Consider the following 24,627-nt stretch of genomic DNA (forward strand, 5'->3'; position numbering starts at 1 on the left):
CCAAACATCACAAGAGTTTTAAGCATGTTTGTATTTCTCTATATCCTTTATAAAGTTTATGTCTCCATTACCTGGCATTACATTTTATGATATGCGTGGCCTGGCCCCACAAAGTTCGATTTATGCCAGATCCAACCCTCATAACAAATGAGTTTGACACCCCTAGTTTATTCCATTAGTAGAAAGTTGGAGTAAGGTCTACTCTGGTAAATCTATGCAGCATGTTACCTCTGTCTAAAAAGCATTTTAAACCACAACTTTCACAACAGCTGATAGAATTTTTTTAATAATTGTATTTATTGTCCTGCATCACAGGAGGCATGTTATAATCACTAGTTATGTGGCTTTAAGTCTGCTGTATCCCACTCTGTAACAGGTTTGCTTTTATTCCTCTTTATCAGTTATGCAAATAGAATAATATTCACTATGTAGTAAATGATTTTTCTGTAGCTGGCAAGAAGTTTAAGGGGTTTACTGTTTCTCTGGTCCACTGTTCTGACACATAATAAGAACTAAATCCTATAAAATGAGAATATGCGTGTGGGGGAGGCACTCTTTCATATGACACACACACGGAAAAACATTCTTCTCAGAAATCAAGGCTGGCTTCCAGGAAGGAGATTGGATATTAACATGATTTATAGGAGCAGGCCTATGCTCAGAGACAGCACTGAGAACAATGCAGTGATGGTTCATTGGGCATTTTCTAGAGCTCCTAGGAAAACTCTCATCTGGTTTCACTCACATAAAAAGACATGGATTCTTTTCCCTTAGTTATTTGAGGACAGGTCTGCCCCGTAGCCAAGATTTGAAGAATTGGGGTGCCCTGATTTTTTTTTCAGGGGGCACATAGTGGCCCCAACCTCCATGGCCTTCTCTCCTACCACCGCTGAGGAAGAAAGCTGCCAGCTCGCTGCCATACAGCCTCCCCCCTCCCCACAGCTGCCCCAAGGTGATCCCTTTCCACTGCTCTTCCAGCAGCTCTGGTGGGGAGCCACTCAGAGGTTTAGATACGTGCTGCACTGTCTCCTGCCCTTACCTGTAGCATGATCCAGCTAGGCAAGCCTGGCGGGACAAGTGGGGGGAGGGGTGGAAGGCGCCACCAAGTCGCAACTGACTTCTGGGGCTACAAGACCTCCAATTCAGATTTCTTCCTGTCAGAGAGCGAGCTGAGGCTGCCAAAGCGCAGCTCCCATCCTCGCTCGGGTGGCCAGCGACACCAGGCCAGAAAACTCCTGCAGGCGAACATCACCTCTCCACTGATCCCCAGCCCAGGACTGCAGCCGGGACTTCCACTTGTGTGTGCCAGCCTACCCTACCCTGCCCTGTCTGCAATGGAGCCATCTGCTTCCTACCCCCGCCACCCCACTTGAGGGCCAGAATAGCCTCTTTTTGCAGGCACCCTCTAGCCCAACGTCAGCCCAAAGTGGAGCTTAACTTTCAGTCCTGAGTGCTGAAAGTGCCCCGTTATTTCTGGTTGCTGGGGGGTTAGAGATTTCTTTCAGCCCCTAAGCAAGCAGAAGCAACAGAGAGCTTAACTTTCAGTCCTGGGCACTGAAAGTGCTCCATTGTTTCTGCTTGCTGAGGGGTCAGAGATTTCTTCCAGCCCCTAAGCAAGCAGAAGCAATACGGAGCTTAACTTTCAGTCCTGGGTACTAAAAGTGCTCCATTGTTTCTGCTTGCTGAGGGGTCAGAGATTTCTTCCAGCCCTAAGCAAGCAGAAGCAACATGGAGCTTAACTTTCAGTCCTGGGCTCCGAAAGTGCCCCGTTGTTTCTGCTTGCTGAGAGGTCAGAGAATTCTTCTGGCCCCTAAGCAAGCAGAAGCAACTGTGTATGATCACGTCCCCTAAGCAAGCAGAAGCAACGGTGTATGATGACGGCAGAATGGAGAAGGATGCAGCCGAGGCACTGGAGGCTGGTTAGGGCCCCCAAGTCAGGGGGCCCTGCCTAGCAGTCAGGGGGCTGTGCCCCCACAGGCCCCCTCGTAGCTACGGGCCTGGTGCAGGCAGAGCAGTAAACAGCCCACTCAGTATAGATCTGCTTGAAAGGTGCAGAGTACGGATGAAGTAATCTTGCCTGGTCATCATTGGACTGGAAGTTAGCTAATCACTTAGCTTCTTGGTGTGCTACCTTCCAAAGCTTCTGTAGAGAATAATGTATGGATGCTACCATCAGATTTTTATTCTTGTTTGTTTTCAGACTTCCCAGAAAGTTCTAGGGACTGAGTAGCATTGGGAGCATAGGAGGGCTTCTCTTCTGTAGAAGTGGATGTTCATACAGTCCTCCTTTATTTTACAATCATCTCCCAAACCCCACAATGCTCAATCACATGTCTTACTGCTACAGACACTCAATAACTACATCCTGTTTTCCCTCAACTCCAGGCATAAACAGACTCTTCTCTATTTCCTCTCCCTAAACTGTCCAGAAATATTTCTAATAATAATCTTCTCTGTTCCATTTAGCAAATTCCTTCACTCTTCTAATTTCGTTTCTCTCCCATTCAGCTTTAGATTAGCCTCAGCATGCTCACCCACCAATCTTTTCATCCTGCCTCCTAAGTCTCCTGTTTGGCACTACACAGTCAGCATCTCAATCACAGACTGGGCAGAACTCCTCTGTCAATCTTGATGTCTTTAACATCAGATAAGAACATAAGAACATAAGAGAAGCCATGTTGGATCAGGCCAACGGCCCATCCAGTCCAACACTCTGTGTCACACAGTGGCCAAAACTTTTATATACACACATACACTGTGGCTAATAGCCATTGATGGACCTCTGCTTCATATTTTTATCTAAACCCCACTTGAAGGTGGCTATACTTGTGGCCGCCACCACCTCCTGTGGCAGTGAATTCCACATGTTAATCACCCTTTGGGTGAAGAAGTACTTCCTTTTATCTGTTTTAACCTGTCTGCTCAGCAATTTCATCGAATGCCCACAAGTTCTTGTATTGTGAGAAAGGGAGAAAAGTACTTCTTTCTTTACTTTCTCCATCCCATGTAAACCTCTATCATGTCACCCCGCAGTCGACGTTTCTCCAAGCTAAAGAGTCCCAAGCGTTTCAACCTTTCTTCATAGGGAAAGTGCTCCAGCCCTTTAATCATTCTAGTTGCCCTTCTCTGGACTTTCTCCAATGCTATAATATCCTTTTTGAGGTGCGGCGACCAGAACTGCACACAGTACTCCAAATGAGACTGCACCATCGATTTATACAGGGGCATTATGATACTGGCTGATTTGTTTTCAATTCCCTTCCTAATAATTCCCAGCATGGCGTTGGCCTTTTTTATTGCAAACGCACACTGTCTTGGCATTTTCAGTGAGTTATCTACCATGACCCCAAGATCTCTCTCTTGGTCCGTCTCTGCCAGTTCACACCCCATCAACTTGTATTTGTAGCTGGGATTCTTGGCCCCAATGTGCATTACTTTGCACTTGGCCACATTGAACCGCATCTGCCACGTTGACGCCCACTCACCCAGCCTCAACAGATCCCTTTGGAGTTCCTTACAATCCTCTCTGGTTCTCACCACCCTGAACAATTTAGTGTCATCCGCAAACTTGGCCACTTCACTGCTCACTCCCAACTCTAAATCAATTATGAACAAGTTAAAGAGCACGGGACCCAATACCGAGCCCTGCGGCACCCCACTGCTTACCGTCCTCCACTGAGAAGACTGCCCATTTATACTCACTCTCTGCTTCCTATTACTCAGCCAGTTTTTGATCCACAAGAGGACCTGTCCTTTTATTCCATGACTCTCAAGCTTTCTAAGGAGCCTTTGATGAGGAACTTTATCAAAAGCTTTCTGGAAGTCAAGGTAAACAACATCTATCGAGTCTCCTTTGTCCACATGTTTGTTCACCCCCTCAAAGAAATGTAACAGGTTAGTGAGGCAAGATCTTCCCTTGCAGAACCCATGCTGAGTCTTCCTCAATAACCCGTGTTCATCAATGTGCCTACTCATTCTGTCCTTGATAATGGTTTCTACCAACTTTCCCGGTATTGAAGTCAGACTGACTGGCCTGTAATTTCCCGGATCTCCTCTGGAACCCTTTTTAAAGATGGGGGTGACATTTGCTACCTTCCAGTCCTCAGGAACGGAGGCAGATTTCAGTGAAAGATTACAGATTTTTGTTAGAAGATCCACAAGTTCAACTTTGAGTTCTTTCAGAACTCTCGGATGTATGCCATCCGGACCTGGTGACTTATTAGTTTTTAATTTGTCTATCAGTTGTAGGACCTCCTCTTTTGTCACCTCAATCTGACTCAGGTCTTTCAACACCCATTCCAAAATTAGTGGTTCTGGGGCGGGCAAAAAGTTCTCGTCTTCCACAGTGAAGATGGAGGCAAAAAATTCATTTAGCTTCTCAGCCATTTCCCTATCCTCCTTCAGTAATCCTTTTACCCCATGGTCATCCAAGGGCCCCACTGCCTCCCTGGCTGGTTTCCTACTTCTAATATATTTGAAGAAAGTTTTATTGTTGGTCTTTATGTTTTTTGCAATATGCTCCTCATAGTCCCTTTTTGCCTGCCTGATCACAGTCTTGCATTTGATTTGCCACAGCCTGTGTTCCCTTTTACTAATCTCACTTGGACTGGTTTTCCACCGCTTAAAGGAGTCCTTCTTACCTTTTACAGCTTCCATTACTTTGGAATGTATACCAATTGCAGTGATTCAGTAGTGATGGAACTATGTTGTGTTGTCAGCTGAAGCACTACACATGGTTCTTTCGGTTAGGGTTGACATTTCTCGGTTGGGAAATTCCTGGAGATTTAGGGGTGAAACTTGGGAGGTGGAGGAAGGATTTCAGCAGGGTGTCATGACACAGAGTCTCCCCTCCAAAGCAGCCAAGGGAACTGATCCCTGTTTCCCAGAGATCAGTTGTAATTCCAGGAAATTTCCCACCACTACCTGGATGTTGGCAACCCCAACCCTAGTGCACCTTAAGAACAAAAGAAAAAAGATATTAGAGAACTGGGAAAGGTGCTAAAAGGGGCAAGCAAAAGGAGCCAGGTATTGGAGCCTTCCTCTACAAAGGAAGGATAAAGAGTTTAAGCTTGAAAAAGAATAACTAGGTAGGCACATTATAATTTTATCAGATCATGTCTCATGCGGACAGAGGCATCTTCCATGTCTCATAATAATTGGTTGGGCTACTGCCAGTTGATTCAGGGTCATTGCAGCAAAACCCTTCTTCATCCAAAGAATAATAAATTTTGTGCCACAAGACGGGCTAACAGTCATTTTTTTAAACTAAAACATTAACATTTTTAAAACCAAAATCACAAAAAACCACAGGTGGCTTTCAGCTCAGAGGGAGAGGAGGAACTGTTCAAAAGCAGTTCACCAGTAAATACTAGTTGCTAGGGAAAAAGGTATACACTAAAGGGTTTTTTTTTTGGGGGGGGGGTCTCTATCCTGGATGAAGAATTCCCTCAGGGATTGGCTTGGACATTGAAGAAAACAATACAGTAGATCACATGAACTTTTCAACTGATTCAGAACAGCATCTCTATGCAATATGATGTGTTCCTGGCAAAATGCTTCCCTCTTTGTGACTGTTTATTTCACAGAAGCAGTTTTTGGCTGTGCATCAGACAGGCACAGATGTATTTATAACCTTGGCTAGATCCTTTGCTGGCCTTTGTTACCATTCTGCATACGCATGTCCTTAACTGGTTGTGTTTAAGAACAACCTACCACAGACTTGCTACCTCACCTTGAAAAAATAATTCCCCTTAGGTTTGCCAAGTCCAATTCAAGAAATATCTGGGGACTTTGGAGGTGGAGCCAGGAGACACTGGGGATGGAGCCAGGAGCAAGGGTGTGACAAGCATAATTGAACTCCAAAGGGAGTTCTGGCCATCACATTGAAAGGGACTTCACACCTTTTAAATGCCTTCCTTCCATAGGAAATAACAAAGGATAGGGGCACCTTCTTTTGGGGCTCATAGAATTGGACCCCGTGGTCCAATCTTTTTGAAACTTGGGAGGTATTTTGGGGAGAAGCACCGGATGCTATACTGAAACTTTGGTGCCTCTACCTCAAAAAACAGCCCCCCTCAAAGCCCCAGATACCAGTGGATCAATTCTTCATTGTTTCCTATGGGAATAAGTCTCCATAGGAAATAATTGAGTTCCCAGCAGACATTTCCCTCCCCTCCCCCCGGTTTCTGATGACCCTGAAGCAGGGAGAGGGCCTCCAAACTGGGGAATGCCCTCTCCCACTTGGGATTGGCAACCCTAATTCCCCCTCAATCTCTGTTAATGTAGAAAGGAACACATGGAGGGGCTTGGGTAGGATGAGATAACATATAGGCCAGATGGGAAGAGTTCAAATGGATGAGGCAAACCTAGAGACGGGGGAGTGAACATTATTACATTTGGTAGCTGTCAGTGGAACTGCACCATCAGTTGGTAGCAGGATTTAAAATGTTTTGGGGTGAGGCCATAATTCAGGAGTAGAGCAGATATAGTGCATATATATAAACAATCTCCAATATCTGTAGCTGGAAGGTAGGAGGCCAGGGAATGCCACTGCTTGACATCCTGGAAACTCTGGTACAATAAAAGGCAGTGAAACTGGAGAAGATGGGCCATTTATCCAGTTTACTACAAGCCAGATTCAGCAAGCTGCCAATTCATTCCTGGCCTTGGCTAAATACTGTTCTTGACTGAGTTCCCAGTCTAACTAAGCTAATTAATAGTAAGTCATTGATGGGTTGTGGTTGCCTGCCACAGATAACCGCTGTAAGTTTCCAAGCAAGAGATTTAGCCTTAAGGCAGGATATTTCTTTTATGTGCAAATAAACCAACCCCCATTTTGGCATACAATGGAAGAATGATGCTTGAGCAATAGAACTGATAAACAGAATTTACAAAGTTATTTATAAATTCTTAAACAATCATATTTTGTATCTTCCTTCAGTGGGTATAGCATGTATATGCTCATTTATTGGAGTCAGTCCCAGCTACAATACGTCACAATGTTTTATATACTGGGTGAGCATAATCAAGAATTTAATAGCATGACCAATTTAAAGTCTAATGGAAAATCTTCTGAATGTTTTAAAAGCCCTTGCTTGTTTTTTTGTTTATTATTCTCATGTGTTTTAAAGATATCTGTTACACAGTTGAATTTATTAACCTGTTTATTTACTTCAGTTATACTCTACCTTTGCTCTTACTGAAGTCCCAAAGTGGCTTACATCACTTCAATTTATTGCATGACAGATTTTAAAATAAAACCATTCCACATCGGTACCAATGCATATCTTCCAACATTTAACATGAAAATAGAGACATTTACTAATACCTCACTTTTTTTTAATGTTCCTGATTTGTTATTACCTGCCCTGAGCCTGCTTTGTCAGGAGGGTGGGACAGAAATCCAAACAACAACAATAGCACTTCTCCTTTACATGTTTATGGAGGCTGTATGCCATTAGCTGCATGCAAGCATCTGTCCTGCACTTTTTAAAACTAAGGTAGCTTTTTTAGTTCAAGAATACTAGCCTTTTACAATTGTCCAAAGAACATACAGCTGTTCATACAGAGGACAGTGTTATCATACCAACTGGGCAATGTCTCAATGTCCACACAAACAGGCTCTGCACAAGCTCCAACATGCATACAAGTATATGCACAATCTGAAATTGGGTGGCAGGAGTGTCCCAGTCATACAAACAAAGCTTATCCATGTACACTTGTACAGCCATTCATTCATCTGTAAGCACAGATGTCTGGGGAAGAGTGTCAGCAGGTGTAACAAACATCTATGCTGGTCAACTGACAGAAAATATTCTGGCTGGACCTCCTGGATCTTTCAGCAGCCTTTGATGCCATAATGGCATCCTTTTAGGTCACCTGGCAAGGATGGGCCTGTAAAGTTCTGTGCTTCAAGGGCTTCCTAAAGGAAGGTACCAGAAAGTGTTATATTGAAGTCTATTACTTGGTGCCGTGATCATTATTTTATGGGCCTCAAGGACTGATCTCCTCAGTGCTCTTTAACATCTTCATTGGGAGAGGCCTTCTGGAGATATGAAGTTAATATCAATAAGCTTATGCAACACAATTTTCACTCTTTACTTTCTACCATAATCCAAGAAGGCAAAAAAAGTGCTACCCAATGTCTGGATTCAGTGAGTGATCAAATGATTAATAAATTTAAATTTATTAATCATTTGATCATTTATTAAACCTAGAAAGGGTGGAAGTGTTGTGGATGTGGAGAAAGGCTGCTTCAGGAATGGGAGTTTTATGAATTCTAGAAGAGGCTGTACTCCCACTAGAAAATGAGCTATGCAGCTTGGGGATACTCAGGACTTTTTTTCTGCAGGAACCCACAGGAGTGGAGCTCCACCTACGCTGGCCAGGGCTCTTGCTGGCCTGACCCATCATGCGGCAGCCACATGCTCCAAGGCCAGGCAGTGTGGCCTAATATGCAAATGAGCTCCTGCTGGGCTTTTTCTACAAAAAAAGGAAAGGGGAATATTTATGAACTATATATTGGACAAACAAGTGTTGGAATCTACATGGAACACCTTTTACCAAGTGAGGCATGTTTACCAGCTGCATCCATTTCTGCAGAAACTTAAACTTTTCTAGTTACATATACCACAGAAACATTCAAGCCTTGACTACAGCAACATGCTGTGAGGCTGCCCTTAAAGAAAGTCTATAGACTACAATTGGTACAAACTATGGCCGCTAAGGGTCCTTGGGGGAATATGCATATAATGTCTATAGTGGCACACTCTACTCACAGCAGTGCAACCTTGTATTGCATATATACTTCCTATTTTGTATCTCCCATTATCTGTTCAATGACCGAGATAGCCCAAAAGCAAGTAGGGTCAGGCCTGTCTTGTGGATGGGCAACCTCCAAGGAATACCAGGGGTTTCACATGTTAGCAAGTAATGGCAAACCACCTGTGGATGTCTCTTACTTTAAAAATCTAGCTTTCTACCTACTGATGCATAATGCTAAAACAGCTGGAACCTCTGGCTGCTAGACAGTCTTAGGCAAGCTTTGGGGATGGGAAGGAGGGGCATTAAGGGGATTTAATGCCACAAGTTCTTGCTCAAGGAGCCATTTTCTCCAGGGGAACTGATCTCTTTATAGGGTTGCCAAGTCCAATTCAAGAAATATCTGGGGACTTTTGGGGTGGAGCCAGGAGACTTTGGGGGCGAAGCCAGGAACAAGGGTGTGACAAGCATAATTGAACTCCAAGGGAGTTCTGGCCATCACATTTAAAGGGACAGCATACCTTTTAAAATGCCTTCCTTCCATAGGAAATAATGAAGGATAGGGGCACCTTCTTTTGGGGCTAATAGAATTGGACCCCCTGGTCCAATCGTTTTGAAACTTGGGGGAGGGGGGTTTTTAGGGGAGAGGCACTAGATGCTATACTGAAAATATGGTGCTTCTACCAAAAAAACAGGGCCCCCCAGAGCCCCCGATACCTCCAGATCAATTCCCCATTATACCCTATGAGAATCGATCTCCACATAGAGAATAATGAAGTGCCCAGCGGACATTATCTCCCTCCCCTCCCGGCTCGTTTCTGGCAACTCTGAAGCGAGGGACTGGCATCTCTACTCATGAGTTGCTGCCACCTTCTTCAAAGTAGCACAGATACACCATCCCGAGAGGAAGCCTGTCCAATCAGAGACTGAAGCCTCTGGAGGTGGAAAGTCACATGGTGGCTGTGGGGGCAGGGCTTCCCCCCACTGGCCAGCTGACTGGGGGGTGGGAAGGAGCCTGGAAAAGCGGAAGAACCCCCGCTGGGACCTGGGGATTGACAAGTCTATCTCTTTAGTCTGGAGATCAGCTGTAATTCCAGGGGATCTCCAGGCCCCACCTGGAGTTTGGCTACCCTACTCTCCAGGTTCCACCCCCAAATCTCCCGGAATTTCCCAGATGGGAGTTGATACAAGCTTTAAATTTGAAAAACACATTTTAAACACAGGGAGTTTGAAAAGAAGATATCATCTGGGGAAATGAACTTAAGAGCAATTTGCCAAGAGAAATTTAAAAAAAAATCATATGCTTTATTAGTGTATTAAGTTATTATCAAAGGGCCTGTGTACTAGATCCTCAGCCAGCAGAGTATATGAATCCAAAAGAAAGGTAAGACTATGGTTTGGTTAGGAAACTGGATGGTGGTGGGAAATGCCAAAGAAAATGAGCGGCATTCGCTTAGCACTGATGCCATGAAATCACTCCCAGCGTGATCTGGAAGTGACATCATCACATCAGGCAACATTCCTCATCCCCCCACAAACACTTTTATATCAGACTGAATCAAAGCACAACTTATTATTACCAAATTTACCATTACGTTAAGTGAAAAATAAATAGTGCAGCACATGTGCAGCACATATAGTTCATGCAGAAAAGATGTTCACTGCCATGCCAAGATTAATCTGTCTCTGCTTTCCCACTTAGGCACACTAGGGCTGCAATCACAGACACGAAATAATGCACTTTCCAACTAGATTTTGCCAGTTCACACAGCAAAAACCACTTGGAAAGTGCATTGAAAGTAGATTGAAAGTGCATTATTTAATGTATGTGATCGCAGCCTAGTAGTGCTGTTGAAGAATCTGCAGTACTCAGAAAACTGTAATTACTTACACGCTGGCAATTTCAGGTCCCACATAAATTGCATCATAAACACTATACAGAGTACAGTAATCCATATATGCAATACCCAAATATGTGTTTTCATAACCTTTTGTGCTTTCATTTATATGGTTATAAAAATAGCATAACACACATCATTCTAGACGCATATGAAGAAGTGAGCAGTGACTCAGAAAAGCTCATACCCTGACACAAATTTTGTTAGTCTTTAAAGCGCTTCTCGGCTTTTGCTCTTTTCTACTCACACTACATCAGATAACTAGTCCATATGGTGACTGCTGTCACAAGAAGGACAGGAAAGCTGTGAACTTCCCTGAAGTGCATGCCAGAGCTAGAAGGAAATGTGGACTGTTTTTTAACAGTAACTACAAATGTTGCTCTCTAAAAACTGTGGAGTGCATACCACTGCCGTAAGTAAATGCACTAGGTGTGTGCATTGGAAAAATCATTGCTTCAATGTGCGCTGTATGCAGATGCTGCTTCCTTAATATTGTGATGTATCGAAAATAATCAACATAGCTACACTTCAGTAACTGCTGAGTTTTACAAAGCGGAAAAAAGTTTACTGGGTTTATTGTAGTGAAAGCTTCGTGCCCTGAAGCAATGAAAAAACCCAAGACCAGCTGTTTAAACAGCAGCAGTCAAAAACCAGATTCACAGAACTTTTTAAATTACTCTTTTAGCACCCACTTTATCGACCTTTCAACCAGGGCCTTATCCCGTTTTGCTGTAGTATTTCATCCTCTTCTCTTGAACTCTCCTAAGCATCAGCCTCACTTTATCACAGCATAATATATATTAAAAGTGTTAATATCCCAACAAACCATGATACAGTACTTTAGAGGTATTTATTGGGCCATGAGCTTCACAAGTAACAGAATACCAGAGTGACTGAGAGAAAACTACTGCAAGGTTTACGAGTGAGGAATCCCATAAAGGATTACAGGCTACGCGGGGCTATACTGCACACCTATAGCATCTATCACGCTTTGTAAAACATACCTCAGCTCTCAAAAATACAGCATTAAGATTCTCTTTTCTACAGCAGGTAGAAACAAACTTACTACCATGTCACATTTAGAAAGCTGAAATATAGTTCCAATATTCTCTAATTACTAGAAGTGAGAAGGAAAAGTGGCATTTTTACTTTACTGCTTTTAAATCCTTTCACATGCTTTATAGCACTTGGCAGCACTGGATCTACATGTTTTTTGAAGGGCAGCAAAATAAAAAAAAATGCCCCCTTATGGGCCCATTCTATCTTATGGGCCCATAGAATAGAATTGACTCCATACCCAATTTGGCGCACACCCTCCTCTGTCGGCACCCAGGGCAAGTGCCCCCTCTGCTCCCTCCTAGATCCAGCCCTGGCACTTGGGGGCAGTATAATACGTATGAATGGGCATGTATGAATATGAAGTTGTGTAGGCAGGAACAATCACACAACCACTCATGCCGTCATGTGACTTGCAAACATGCTCCTGCAGCATGAAACTGCACTGTGTGGAAGCAGCTCCCATGGCACTGCATATGGAGGGAGTTCAAATCTCATTCATAATCATGCATAGCACAGGGTAAGGCAAAGTATACATCGAATGGCAGTAGGCATTTTCACCCCTTTTTAATGGAATTAGCTGCAGATGGAAGTATGAAGACGTCTTAGATGTGGAACGTCCATCAATTTGTTCACATCAACATGTCACATTTTTATATACTACTTTCTACAAGCTACATCAATCAAAAGTTCAGGAGATAACAATATTAGGTGTACTAAGGTAGCTCAAACCCAGCTCACTAATGGCCCAAACAAGCCAACTTTCAATTCTGTTGAAGGACTAGAGTTATACACACATTCTTGTTACAACTTCAGCAGGAATACCGGTACTTAGAAATTATCTCCAATATGTGGGGAGCCAAATCTGTATCAGCTACACTTTATTGGCAAAAGGACCAACAGTGCAAACTAATAGAGAGTCCGTTGAATGCAACAGGACTTCTGATTCAAACTCGTCAGCAAATCCAGCTTCTGGCTCAGGCTGTCCCTTGTGTGAGTAACTGGTTCTCACAGAGAAGTGCTGAAGAGATGACTGACATTTTACCATTTATGGGGAAAACTGCAAAGACTAAAACCACACCATCTTTCAGATTCCACTGAATTTTGGTTATGTTAAATGTCAAGCAGTTTACATTGACAAAGTATAAAGGAACAAAAAAGAATGCATTTGTATATACAACTGTGGCTTCATCATTATCCACAACTTGTACCATGCCAGAAAAACATTTGAAAATTATAAAGGAAACTTTATAATCACACTTTCCCTGCTTCTGGGTAGCTTCATGAGCAATTTGTCTACTTGTAAATGTTAGTTTTGTTAGATTCAATCTCAATGGGATCTTTGTCACATTAATGAGAGCCAGTCTGGTATGGTTGTTAAAGTGCTGGACTATGAGACCATGTTCAGATCCCCACTCTGCCTTGGAAGCTTGCTGGGTGACCTTGGCCCAGTCACCCTCTCTCAGCCTAACATACTTCACACTCACAGGGTTGCTGTGAGGATTAAAATGGGGCAGAAGACAACAATGTAAGCTGCTTTGGGTCCCCTGTGTGAAGAAAGGTGGGGTATAAATGAGGTAATTTAAAAAAAAAATTAAAGATAGGATGGAATTGTATGTTATTCATTCACTCATTTGAATACCTTTCACATTTACTATTGATTTTTAATCAAGCAAATGCTGTTCAAGATCATTTACTTCAACAGTTAGGTATAAGTCAGAATTGCAAGTATTATATTAATATCTGGGCCCAGAAAACTTGAGCTTTACTCTCTATATATTGCTTGGGCACAAGTTCTATTCAATTCAGTTGTGCTTGTGTCTGAAAAGCTCCCTCTATCTGGAGACTGAACTCAGTTCCATAAATTACAAGTGAAGATCTGGTAATCAGCTTTGTTCACTTCTTTCATTTCATTTCATTCATTTTCATTTTATTCGATATATATCCCGCCCTCCCCACCGAGGCGGCTCAGGGCGGCTCACAACATAAAATTCTAACAATAAGATTAATGAATATTAAAATACATTAAATAGTTTACAGCAGTTAAAACAAGAAAACAAGAAAACGATCTATCAATATGCTATCCTACAACCTTCCTTTGGGGTTTTTCAGGTACCGGTCAGTTATATGCCAACTGGAAGAGGACTGTCTTACAGGCCCTGTGGAACTGCCCAGGGTCCTGCAGGGCCCTCACCTCTTCGGGTAGCTGGTTCCACCAGCAAGGGGCTGTAATCGAAAAGGCCCTGTCCCTGGTTGACTTCAGACGGGCCTCCTTCGGCCCGGGGATTGTTAGTAGATTTTGAGAACCAGATCTAAGCACTCTCTGGGGAACATGTGGGGAGAGACGGTCCCTAAGGTAGGCAGGTTCTAGGCCATATAGGGCTTTAAAGGTAATAACCAGCACCTTGTACCGAACCTGGTATATTATTGGCAGCCTGTGCAGTCCCCGGAGCCCCGGCTGAATGTGCTCCCACCTGGGGAGCCCTAATAACAGCTGGGCGGCAGCATTCTGCACTAGCTGCAACTTCCGGGTTCAGCACAGGGACAGCCCCATGTAGAGAGCATTACAGTAGTCCAACCTTGAGGTCACCGTTGCATGGATCACTGTTGCCAGAGCGTCGTGTTCCAGGAAAGGGGCCAGCTGCCTTGCCCGCCTAAGATGAAAGAATGCGGACTTCGCAGTGGCTGCTATTTGGGCCTCCATTGTCAGGGCAGGTTCCAATAGTACCCCCAAGCTCTTGACCCTGTGTGCCATTGTCAGTGGCACACCGTCAAAGGCTGGTAGGGGAATTTCCCTTTCCGGACCACGTCGACCCACGCAAAGGACCTCTGTCTTCGCTGGGTTTAGTTTCAATCTACTCAGCCTGAGCCATCTAGCCACAGCTTGTAACGCCAGGTCCAAATTTTCTGGGACACAGTCAGGCCATCCATCCATGAGTAGATAGAGCTGGGTGTCATCAGCATATTGGTGACAACCCAACCCATACCTCCGGGCAATCTGGGCAAGGGGGAGCATGTAGATGTTGAACAACATTGGGGAAAGCACCGCCCCCTGAGGCTCCCCGCAATCGTGTACCTCCGGGACAGTTCACCCCCAATCGCCACCCTTTGTCCCTGACCATCGAGGAAAGAGGAAAGCCATTGTAAGGCCAGCCCCTGAATTCCCGCGTTGGCGAGACGGCAAGTCAGCAACCGATGGTCAGCCGTATTGAACGCTGCCGATAGGTCTAACAACATCAGTACTGCCGAGCCGCCTCGGTCCAGATGCCGCTGGAGGTCATCCACCAGAGCAACCAGCACTGTCTCTGTCCCGTGACCCAGGCGAAAGCCGGACTGATGGGGATCGAGAACGGAAGCATCCTCCAGAAAACTCTGTAACTGCAACGCCACTGCCCTCTCAATGAGTTTACCCAAAAAGGGTAAATTCAAGACCGGCCGATAGTGTGCCAATTTGGCCGGATCTAGCATTGATTTTTTCAGGAGAGGGCGGACCACCGCCTCTTTAAGAGGTGCTGGAAAATGCCCTTCCATCAGGGATCTATTCATGATATCCTGTACAGGATATCTGAGCGCCCTCTGGCAAGCTTTAATAAGCCACGGGGAAAAAGGGTCCAGATCTCAAGTTGTAGGGCATGCAGACAAGAGGATCCTGTCAACTTCCTCCAGGCTGAGAACATTGAAACAGTCCAGAACACGATCCAAAGACAGGCACGGAGCCTCGGGTTCGCATTCTGTCTCCAATGTGGCGGGGAGGTTGCGGCAGAGCGACGCAATCTTATCTGCAAAGAAATTCGCAAAAGCATCACAGCCGATCTCCAATTCCTTAGAATTTGGTCTGCCTTGTGGTAGCATTGTAAGAGTCCGAATTGAATTGAACAATTGTGCCGGGCGCAAAATTGCAGACGCAATCTTAGCCGCAAAGTATGTTTTCTTTGCGGCTTTGACTGCCATCTCATAGGACTTCATAAACTCTCTATAAGATGTTCTAGTCGCTTCATCTCGAGTACGCCGCCATTGCCTCTCTAGTCGTCTGAGTCCTCACTTTAATTGCCACAACTCCTGGTTGTACCAAGGTGCCGGCTTTGGACGAGGGCGCAGAGGACGCCTAGGTGCAATTTCATCGATGGCTCTGGAGAGTCTGTCATTCCACCAGGTCATCCAAGCAACTGCCAGGAGGCCAGGGATCCTGTAGAGCTGTCTGGAACCGTTCCCGGTCCATCTGGCTCCGTGGGCAAGCTAAAATACGCTCACTGCCTAAATGGGCTTGGGGTGGGACACCCACACGAGCCTTAAGGGCATAGTGGTCCGACCATGACACTGCTTCAGCAGTAGTATCGTCCACTAAAACTCCCGCCACAAAGACCAAATCTAACATGCGCCCCGCCTGGTGAGTGGGCATTGTAACAATTTGGGAGAGTTCTAGCATCGCCATGGATGACACTAGGTCCATCGCCTGACTGGAGGTCTTGTCATCGGCATGGACATTGAGGTCACCCAGGATCAAAAGCCTCAGGTACTCCAATGCCCAGCCTGTTGCGGCCTCCACCAGGGACATTAAGGCGCCAGCTGGTGCGTTAGGCGGTCGGTACACCAGCCAGATCGCCAACCCCTCCCCAACGTCCCATGCCAGACCGGCACATTCAATGCTTTTGATCTCCGGGGCCGGGAGAGCCCAGAAGGAGTATGAATAGAGGCACCCCTCCTACCCGCCTGCTAGTACATGACTGGTGAAAGACTGAGTATCCTTAAGGGGGGGGCATCTGGGAGAGAGCTACGGTCTCCCCATCGCGCACGCAGGTCTCGGTCACGCATGCCAGGTCCATATCCTGCTCAAACAGGAACTTCCAAAGGGTAGAGGTCTTATTATTTATGGACCTGGCACTGCATAACACCAGTGATGGAGGCGAGTAATTTCACCTGGCCCCACTACCTGCCACCGTCGGGATGAGACACAGGCTGGAAGGGGGTCGAGCACTGTCATGTCTCGGCCTCCTTCCCTTATAATTCTGCCTGTTCCCACCGTCATACCTTCCCCTCCCCAGGAGTACTGGAATCCCCAGGCCAGTCATCTCCTGCTGGTGTCCACCAGAACGTCAGACCGGTGAAATAGCTGAACCTACTCCCTCCTCAACCATCCCTTCTCTAGCCAATCTATCAATTATGCTAACCTGCCAATAGTGTCTAATGGTTATTTAATTAAAACCCCCACCCCAAATCTACCCGTTAATTCATTAGCTAAAAAATAAATAAATAAATTAACTCCATTGGCTCCTTAAGTATAAAACCCTCCCAATCAGCTACTCTTCCCCAATTAATTTGCCACAGATACAGTTTCCTCAAATTAGCCAATTAATGAAACAGTAATCTAATTTAAATAACCAATACATTAATTTAAACAACCAATAAATTATCATCAGCAATCCAATTCTGTTAATATTGGCAGTTAAGATCAACTAGAGTTAAAAGGAGTTAAAACGGGTTTAAAAGAACTAAATAAAGCGCTGCTGTATTTAAAGTGTTGGTGTCTGTAAAGTGCAAGTGTTCATGTTCTTGGGCGCCGATGTCTGTAAAGTGCAAATGTTCTTATTCTTGGGGCGATAACCGTAAAGTACAAGTGTTCTTGTTCCGGGGGCGTGGTCATACCCAGGGGTACAATGCTGTTGTGCTGTCTGGCGAGCCTGAAGCAACCCACTGCACAACATAGGGGGGGGCGGTGCCAGCCTCCCTGTGCCCCACCAGTCGCACAGCTGAGCCTCTCAGGGACCCAGAAAATCACTTCTGCTCCAGCAGGTAGGGTTGCCAAATCCAATTCAAGAAATATCTGGGGACTTTGGGGGTGGAGCCAGGAGACATCGGGGTGGAGCCAAGAACAAGGGTGTGACAAGCATAACTGAACTCCAAGGGAGTTCTGGCCATCACATTTAAAGGGACAGCACACCTTTTTAAATGCCTTTCTTCCAAAGGAAATAATGAAGGATAGGGGCACCTTCTTTTGGGGCTCATAAAATTGGACCCCTTGGTCCAATCTTTTTGAAACCTGGGGGGTATTTTGGGCAGAGGCACTAGATGCTATACTAAAAATTTGGTGCCTCTACCTCAAAAAATAGCCCCCCCAGAGCGGATCAATTCCCAATTATTCCCTCCGGGAATCGTTCTCCACAGGGAACAATAGAGTGCCCAGTAGACATTTGCCTCCCCCCCCCCCATGCTTTCTAAAGCAGAGGGAGGGCCTACAAACCAGGGAATCCCCTGCCCCCTCCCTCTCTCTCTCACACACAAATACTTACTGGGTCTTGTTCCTGCAGAACTTTACTTACTCTGAAAACTGAAAGCAAAACAAAGGGAGGGGCCTTTCTCCTATGAAACTGTTAATGACCCTTTCCCATGAAGCCCTTCCTGTTTCCTGCTTCCTGCTCAGCCTTAAAGGCACACAGACCTGTTTTCAGGTTTCTAAACCTATAGGAGCTCTAAAACTTCATGGTGACTGTGGGGGGCGGGGCTTCCCCCACTGGCCAGCTGGCTGGGGCAGGGGGAAGCCTGTAAAAACAGGGGATCCCCCGCTGGGACCTGGGGATTGGGAAGCCTACCAGCAGGCAATAATAATGGTGACAAGAATTGTCCATAGATACTCCTAATCTATTTTAATAGTTTCATAGAACATAAGCAATATAGCACCAAGCAGAGTTACACCAGAAATAATTTCCTTAGATTTTGAAACAGATGGGAAAGCAACTAATGCAAAACAACATGGAAAACTTATCAGGAATTAAAACTGAACTCAGCAATGAACAAAGCCAACAGTGTCAGGGACCCCAGCATGAAAGAAGTTTGCAAATCAGCAGAGTCCGCCATACATCAGGGGGTTTTTTGTTTTTGTTTTTTGTTTTTAGCATTTATACTAACCAGAATCCATTTTTTAAAAAAGAAATTATGGACAGCACAATTATTTATTTTATTAGGATTTTTCTAAGGCAATAAAGCACTTTTTTCATTAGGATATGAGGAATGCAAATTATTCAGTGGAGGTTTACACAGTTCTCTGCATGAATTAACTCATCCATTCATGTACTATGGGTAGCCGTATTTGTCTAAAACAGTAGAAAAGAGCATGAGCCCAGTAGCACCTTAAAAGACTAACAAAATTTGTGGCAGGGTATGAGCTTTTGTGAGTCACTGCTCACTAAAGAAGTATCTCACAAAAGCTCATACACTGCCACAAATTTTGTTAGTCTTTAAGGTGCTACTGGACTTTTGCTCTTTTCTATTATTAACCTGATGATAACTCATATAAAGTAGATGAGAGTCTAAGATTACAATCAGTAAACACATAATATAAAGCTGCCTTACACTGACACAGACAATTGGTCCATCTACTGACAGTTCATACTGTTGACTCGGATTGACAGAAGCCTACAGAATCTCAGAAAACTGTCTTAACACCTGCTACAGACTCTTTCACTGGAGAAGCTAGTGGTTCCGCTGTAACACCAGACTATGCATAATGTATAGAATAAGTCTCAAGTTCAACACATTCATTTCCTAAAAGGAAAGGGAACAGATCATGGGGCAAGACTGGCAAAATGTTTATATAGCATATATCTAGTTTTAATTGGATGGCTTATGCTGATCTCAAAAGCAACAAAACCAGACCACCCACTCAAAACACAGGGATTTCTACATATCTGGGGAGTTTCCTAGCTTGAATTCTGCAAAAAAATAAAAATAAATAAAAACTACAACCAAAACTCTGATAAAAGAATTTCCACCAGCAGAACATAACTTCTTTCTTCCACTCCATCTGCATTCCCAAATTCCCCCTGAAAGGATGCTCCTGGAGGGTACGGGACCCCAAGAACATAACAGCAGTTGAGGTGGAGGTCTACTACAAGTGAAGGAATCAGTGATCACCTAACAGCAAAAATGATCAGTTGGCTCTGCCCCCCTCAGATATGCAGAAAAACATGACATTATCAATTAACCAAATGAATCACACACACAAACCCCATAAATGGCTTCCTGAGAAGATAGCACTGCTTCAGGAGGCATGATGTTGTACTTGTCTGAAGTAAATGGAAGCAGGGAGACAAAGGATAGTATAAATGAGTCTGCTTAAATTCTTTAGGGTTTATGGAATATTGGAGACAAAACACTGGTAATCAATGTGTGTGGAGATTTCTAGATCATTTATTTCTTGTCCTCCCCCAAAAAACATGCAATGCCTCACAGGCTTCTGGCTTGAGGCATTTTAGAGGCTTGTGTGCACATATCTGCATACACAGGGGAGCGAGCTGCTCCCAAGCTCAGGATTCACTACTGTACTCTACGTCATGTACTGTTGATCTGCCAAAGGAAGTCTATGAATTGGCCCCATGACCTTTTACTAACAGTCAGATTTAGTTTGCAGAACATTGTAATGCTAATCCAGAGGTGGCCAAACTTGGTTAACGTAAGAGCCACACAGAATAAACATCAGATGTTTGAGAGCCGCAAGACAGGAAGGAAGGAAAATAGATGGAGGAGAGAGGGAGGGAGAGAGGTGGAAAGCAAGCAACTTTAATTTTAAATGTATTCTTAAATGTGATGGCTGGCTTAGCAAAGTAATTAAAGAGATAAATACCTTTTCTAAGCAGACAACAGGGCAGGGGACCTTTGAGAGCCACGCAATATGTGTGAAAGAGCTGCATGTGGCTCCCAAGCCACAATTTGACCACCCCTGTGCTAGTTCATTAGCAAAAAAAGCAATAGCCATGAAATACCTAGAATCACTACTTAATAACGTTTGATAGTTGGCTAGTAATATTTTTTTTTAAAAAAAAAACATTATGCTACTACTGATTTTGGATTTGTTTGTGAAGAAATGATACAATGTTTGTGTGGGTGGTTATAATGAGGGTACACTCATCAAATTATATGTGCATTTTACCTTTTTCTAATCAGATACTATCAGGTGCTTGTCATGGTCACACAATTATATTACACACATCAGTTTCAGAGTAAATAGGGCCGTTAGCCTGCAGTAGTGAGACTCTTATTTTACCAGCCAATATAAATTGTTATTTGAATGGTGAAACCCATCAATGGATGAACAAAATCTCCTGGTGATCCCTGGCCTGAAAGACATCCAGCTGTCCTCATCCAGGGCTAGGGCCCTTTCAGCCCTGGCCCCTGCCTGGTGGAACTCTGTGCCTGGTGGCATCCATGCCTTGTAGGACCTAGTACAGTTCTGCAGTGCCTGCAAGACAGAGATGTTCTGCCAGGCCTACAGTTGAGAACAACAATGGTTTGCCATCAAACCTGGTCTCCAACTCTCACCCTTCCCTGCCCCCATGGGGAGGGTACAAACTCACATCAGATGCCTTCAGAGGAACATATTGTTGGACTATAAAGTTTAACTGTTTTATTGGATTTGTTTAAACTGTTGTATTACTTGATACACTACTGTATCTTGTATGCAACCCTGAGCCCTCCAGGGGAGGGTGGTTTATAAACTGAATACATCAAATCAAATCATTTAATTTCCCAAGCAACAAATAGTTTCTACATAACCTAGTGAACTTTGTACATTCAGGAAGAACCAACAGAGCTTTTTTCTATACCAGCAAAACAGAAATAACAGTGGTAAGTGCTTTCAAAGGCTACAAATACTTTATCAGAAAAATATACACATAATAATTATGTTGCCTTATTATTATTTATTCCATTTCATCCAAGCAGTTTAGGATATCACATGGTTCTTACCTTCTACATTTTATTTCACAAGAACTCTGTGAAGTAGATTGAACTGACAGAGAATGATTGACAAATGCCATCCATGAGTTTCATGGATCAGAAGGAATATGCATCTCTACAGTGCTATTATGACATGGACAACAGTCCACACCAGCACTGATGCAAATCTGTGTGCAGGAAAGTCTCATGATATAAAATGAAGTTATGAGCATGAAAAGAGTATCAATTGCAGCTTGCAATTATTAAACCACAACTGCCAAGAATTCTATGAAATACTGGTACCTTAACCCTAGACTGTTCTACATGGCAAAACAAAGTAAATGTTTGAAATTAGTCATTTATGTTCATAAACTGGTACCTTAACTCCAGACTGTTCTTTCTGTGTGGCAAAACAAAAAGGGTTTTTAATATTAGTCACTTATGTTCACAAACAAGTGAATGAGTAATCTATCAAAATGTGTTTTTTTTTAAAAAAAATCTGAAATTATAATAGATGTTAAAAATAAATCCAAGTAGAGATAGGGAACAGAAGTGACAGCCTGCTTCAATTCACAATTCAGCTAAGTAGTATAGTCTGCCCTAGTCTGTATTTGGATGGGAGACCACCATGGAATATCAGGAGTTGTGGCGCAGAGGTAGGCATTGGCAAACGAGTTGGCTGCAACTTGATGGCAAAAAAAAGAGAGAGAAAGTATAAAGTGGAAAATATGCTATGCGTGTTAAACCAAATGGATCTTTTATTCAAAAGAGTACCAGAATATGTTTTGGGCATGCCTTCTTTCTTCTGTTTTATACATAAAGGATTAAATTTCTTACTGCTCTCCAGCTCTTGGGAACAAGATCATTACAGGATCCAAGGAGCTGAACGTGAACAAGACCTGGAAGGAAAGAACTATTCAATTCATCCTGTTACAGGGAAACAGCAGGGGATAGCAAAAGGAGTTGTTCTTATTATCTATGAGTTGTTATTGCATGGAATCTTCCAGTTTTTCAAAAGTCAAGCCTGCTGTATCAGACAGCATGATTAAAGTACAGAAGCAACAGAGAGATGCCAGAGAAGCAGGGTACCTTTATCTGCCTGTAGAGGTTAATAATACCTCCCCCACCCCCAAGACATATACTTCCATCTCTAGCAGTCTCCAATGCAAAAAAAAAAAATCACTTTTTAAAATAAAAAATACTACGTAGCATAGTTAAATTCTTCCCTCAGCCATGAAGAACTTCACAATTTAATTTTTCCTTATACTGAGGCCCCACAGTGAAGAAAAGTGTGTGAAGCGTATCACACTGTGATAACTCATGGGACTTAACACAGTTCACCGCCTGTGCATCTAAGCCACATGCAATATAAATGACAAGTAAAACATGCAAGTTCCAAGTTGCACACATTTTCCAAACAAAGAGCATTCAGTGTTCAACACCCAAAATGTATTCCGAATTCCTTGTGTTCATTTCATTCCTTGAAAACTTAAAGAGAAATTTGTGCTTTAATTTCAAAAGAAACTTTTTTCAGAAGACCCACGTTGATGAGAGGTACATCTGCCCCACTTATGTATAGGAGCCTTAAGGGTATTCTCAGGAGGTTTGTGCTCAACGTAACAAGAAACATGAGAGGGAATAGAGAAACAAAGAAACTGTGTAGCAAATTCATGCAAAACATGAAGTACCAGAGCTGCTTGTGAACTGGGGCAATTAGTACCTACAACAACAAGGCTTTTGTTTCATGTTTGGAGGAGGACTGGAGGGAAAAAGGAATAAGGGAGGCTTTGCTCAGTGTTGAAGTGGCTTGATCAAACTTGTGTTACACCAACCCATTACACCCCCTCGCAAGGAATATCTGACTACACGCCAAACCCAAATTAAAATGAATTCATTCTCAAAGCAATGCTGCAATTCTGTGGACACTCACCTAATAGTAAATCTTAGGGAACACTGAGATGCAAGCTCAGACATTTGCATACTTACCACACACAAAAATGACAACAGTTGGATCACCAAGATCAAACATCAACTATGTCTGTCGGTCCATCCATTTCTTTATAATCCAATTCAACCATGTTCTAACAGCCATAGGGATAGGGTGAGGGGAATGGAAAGTGAGCGGCTCGGAACAAAAGAGCATATGGGTTTTAAACCCGCTTTAGAACCTCTTCCCAGCACTTCTCGTTTTAAAAATTAACCTTCCTTTTCAACACAACTTGGACAAAGCACTCCGATGATGACAGCGGGCATGCATGCTAGAGATCTCGCACGTGTTGGAGCTCAACCAGGGCCGGAGACAGAGACCCAACACTGGGGGGGAAGGGAGGGGCGAGCGCGAAACAATCAAAAAGAAGTGGCTTTAAGAAGTCCATCTCCCTTCTCACCTGCGGGGATGGGCGGCTGCTCGGTCTCAGCAGTGCGGCTGGGCTGTAAGAGAGAGACAGCTAACCCCAGGAGAAGCAAGGCAAGAGGTCCAGCTACACTCATCGCCATCTTCGGCTCTAGTCAGCCCAGGAAGCAAAACCAGCGGTCCTCTGGCCTTCCCCCTCTCCAGGAGGGTCTAGCGAGGCGGGCTAGTCGGACGCAGTGCGCGGCGCCCCCCTCCCCAAAACACAGCAGGCTCCTGTTAACTCCAGAAGGGCAGGGGGGAAGTCTGTCAGAGCTGGGGATACGAACGAGAAGTACCAAGGGGGGGGGGGGGGGGACCACTTGCAGAAGTGGCTGGGGAATGGGAATCCCCGAGGAGATGCGACCAGGTGAAAGCAGGATGACGGTCGCTGTCGGCTCCGTTAAGAGCAATAGGCAAAGGGCATCCTCAGGGCGCGCTGGGGCTTTATAAGAAAGGCGGGAGTGGGAGGGGATGGCCGGCAGGCAGACCCGAGGCTAGGCGAAATCGGAGCTTCGGCAGGATTACCGCGATTGGCCATCGGGAAGGGGGGGGGAGGGTGTGGGTCTCTTTCTCTCCAGTCCCTTCTTGCACTTCCCAGCCTGGACGATGCCGGTGCGAGAACATCATTGGGCGTCCTCGAATGAGCGGTGTAAAGCCCTTACACATGCTCAGTACGGAAGTGAAGCCGTTGCCCAAACCCTGACTTGAAACGCCCCCACTCTAGTCCAAAGTGGTGGGCGATATTATTGTAGCGTTGAGGGGAGAAAATAACGACGATGGGTGTGATATTTGCAGCTGTTTAAATGTAACTCT

General features: G+C 44.3%; 1 protein-coding gene across 3 annotated transcripts in view; it reads right to left on the minus strand.

Moving 5' to 3' along the window:
• Positions 1-24,062, minus strand: part of PLOD2 (procollagen-lysine,2-oxoglutarate 5-dioxygenase 2) — a 91,062-nt gene extending 67,000 nt beyond the window's left edge. For all 3 annotated transcript variants that reach the window (XR_009555588.1, XM_060242314.1, XM_060242313.1), the window contains exon 1: positions 23,810-24,062. Coding sequence is in view for 2 of the 3 variants with exons in the window: in XM_060242314.1 (XP_060098297.1) it covers positions 23,810-23,918 (109 nt within the window). In the remaining variant the exon portion in view is untranslated. The remainder of the gene's footprint in view (positions 1-23,809) is intronic.
• Between the last annotated feature and the right edge of the window lie 565 nt (positions 24,063-24,627).

This window comes from Heteronotia binoei, chromosome 6 (assembly GCF_032191835.1).
Source record: "Heteronotia binoei isolate CCM8104 ecotype False Entrance Well chromosome 6, APGP_CSIRO_Hbin_v1, whole genome shotgun sequence".
Classification (NCBI taxonomy): Eukaryota; Metazoa; Chordata; class Lepidosauria; order Squamata; family Gekkonidae; genus Heteronotia; species Heteronotia binoei.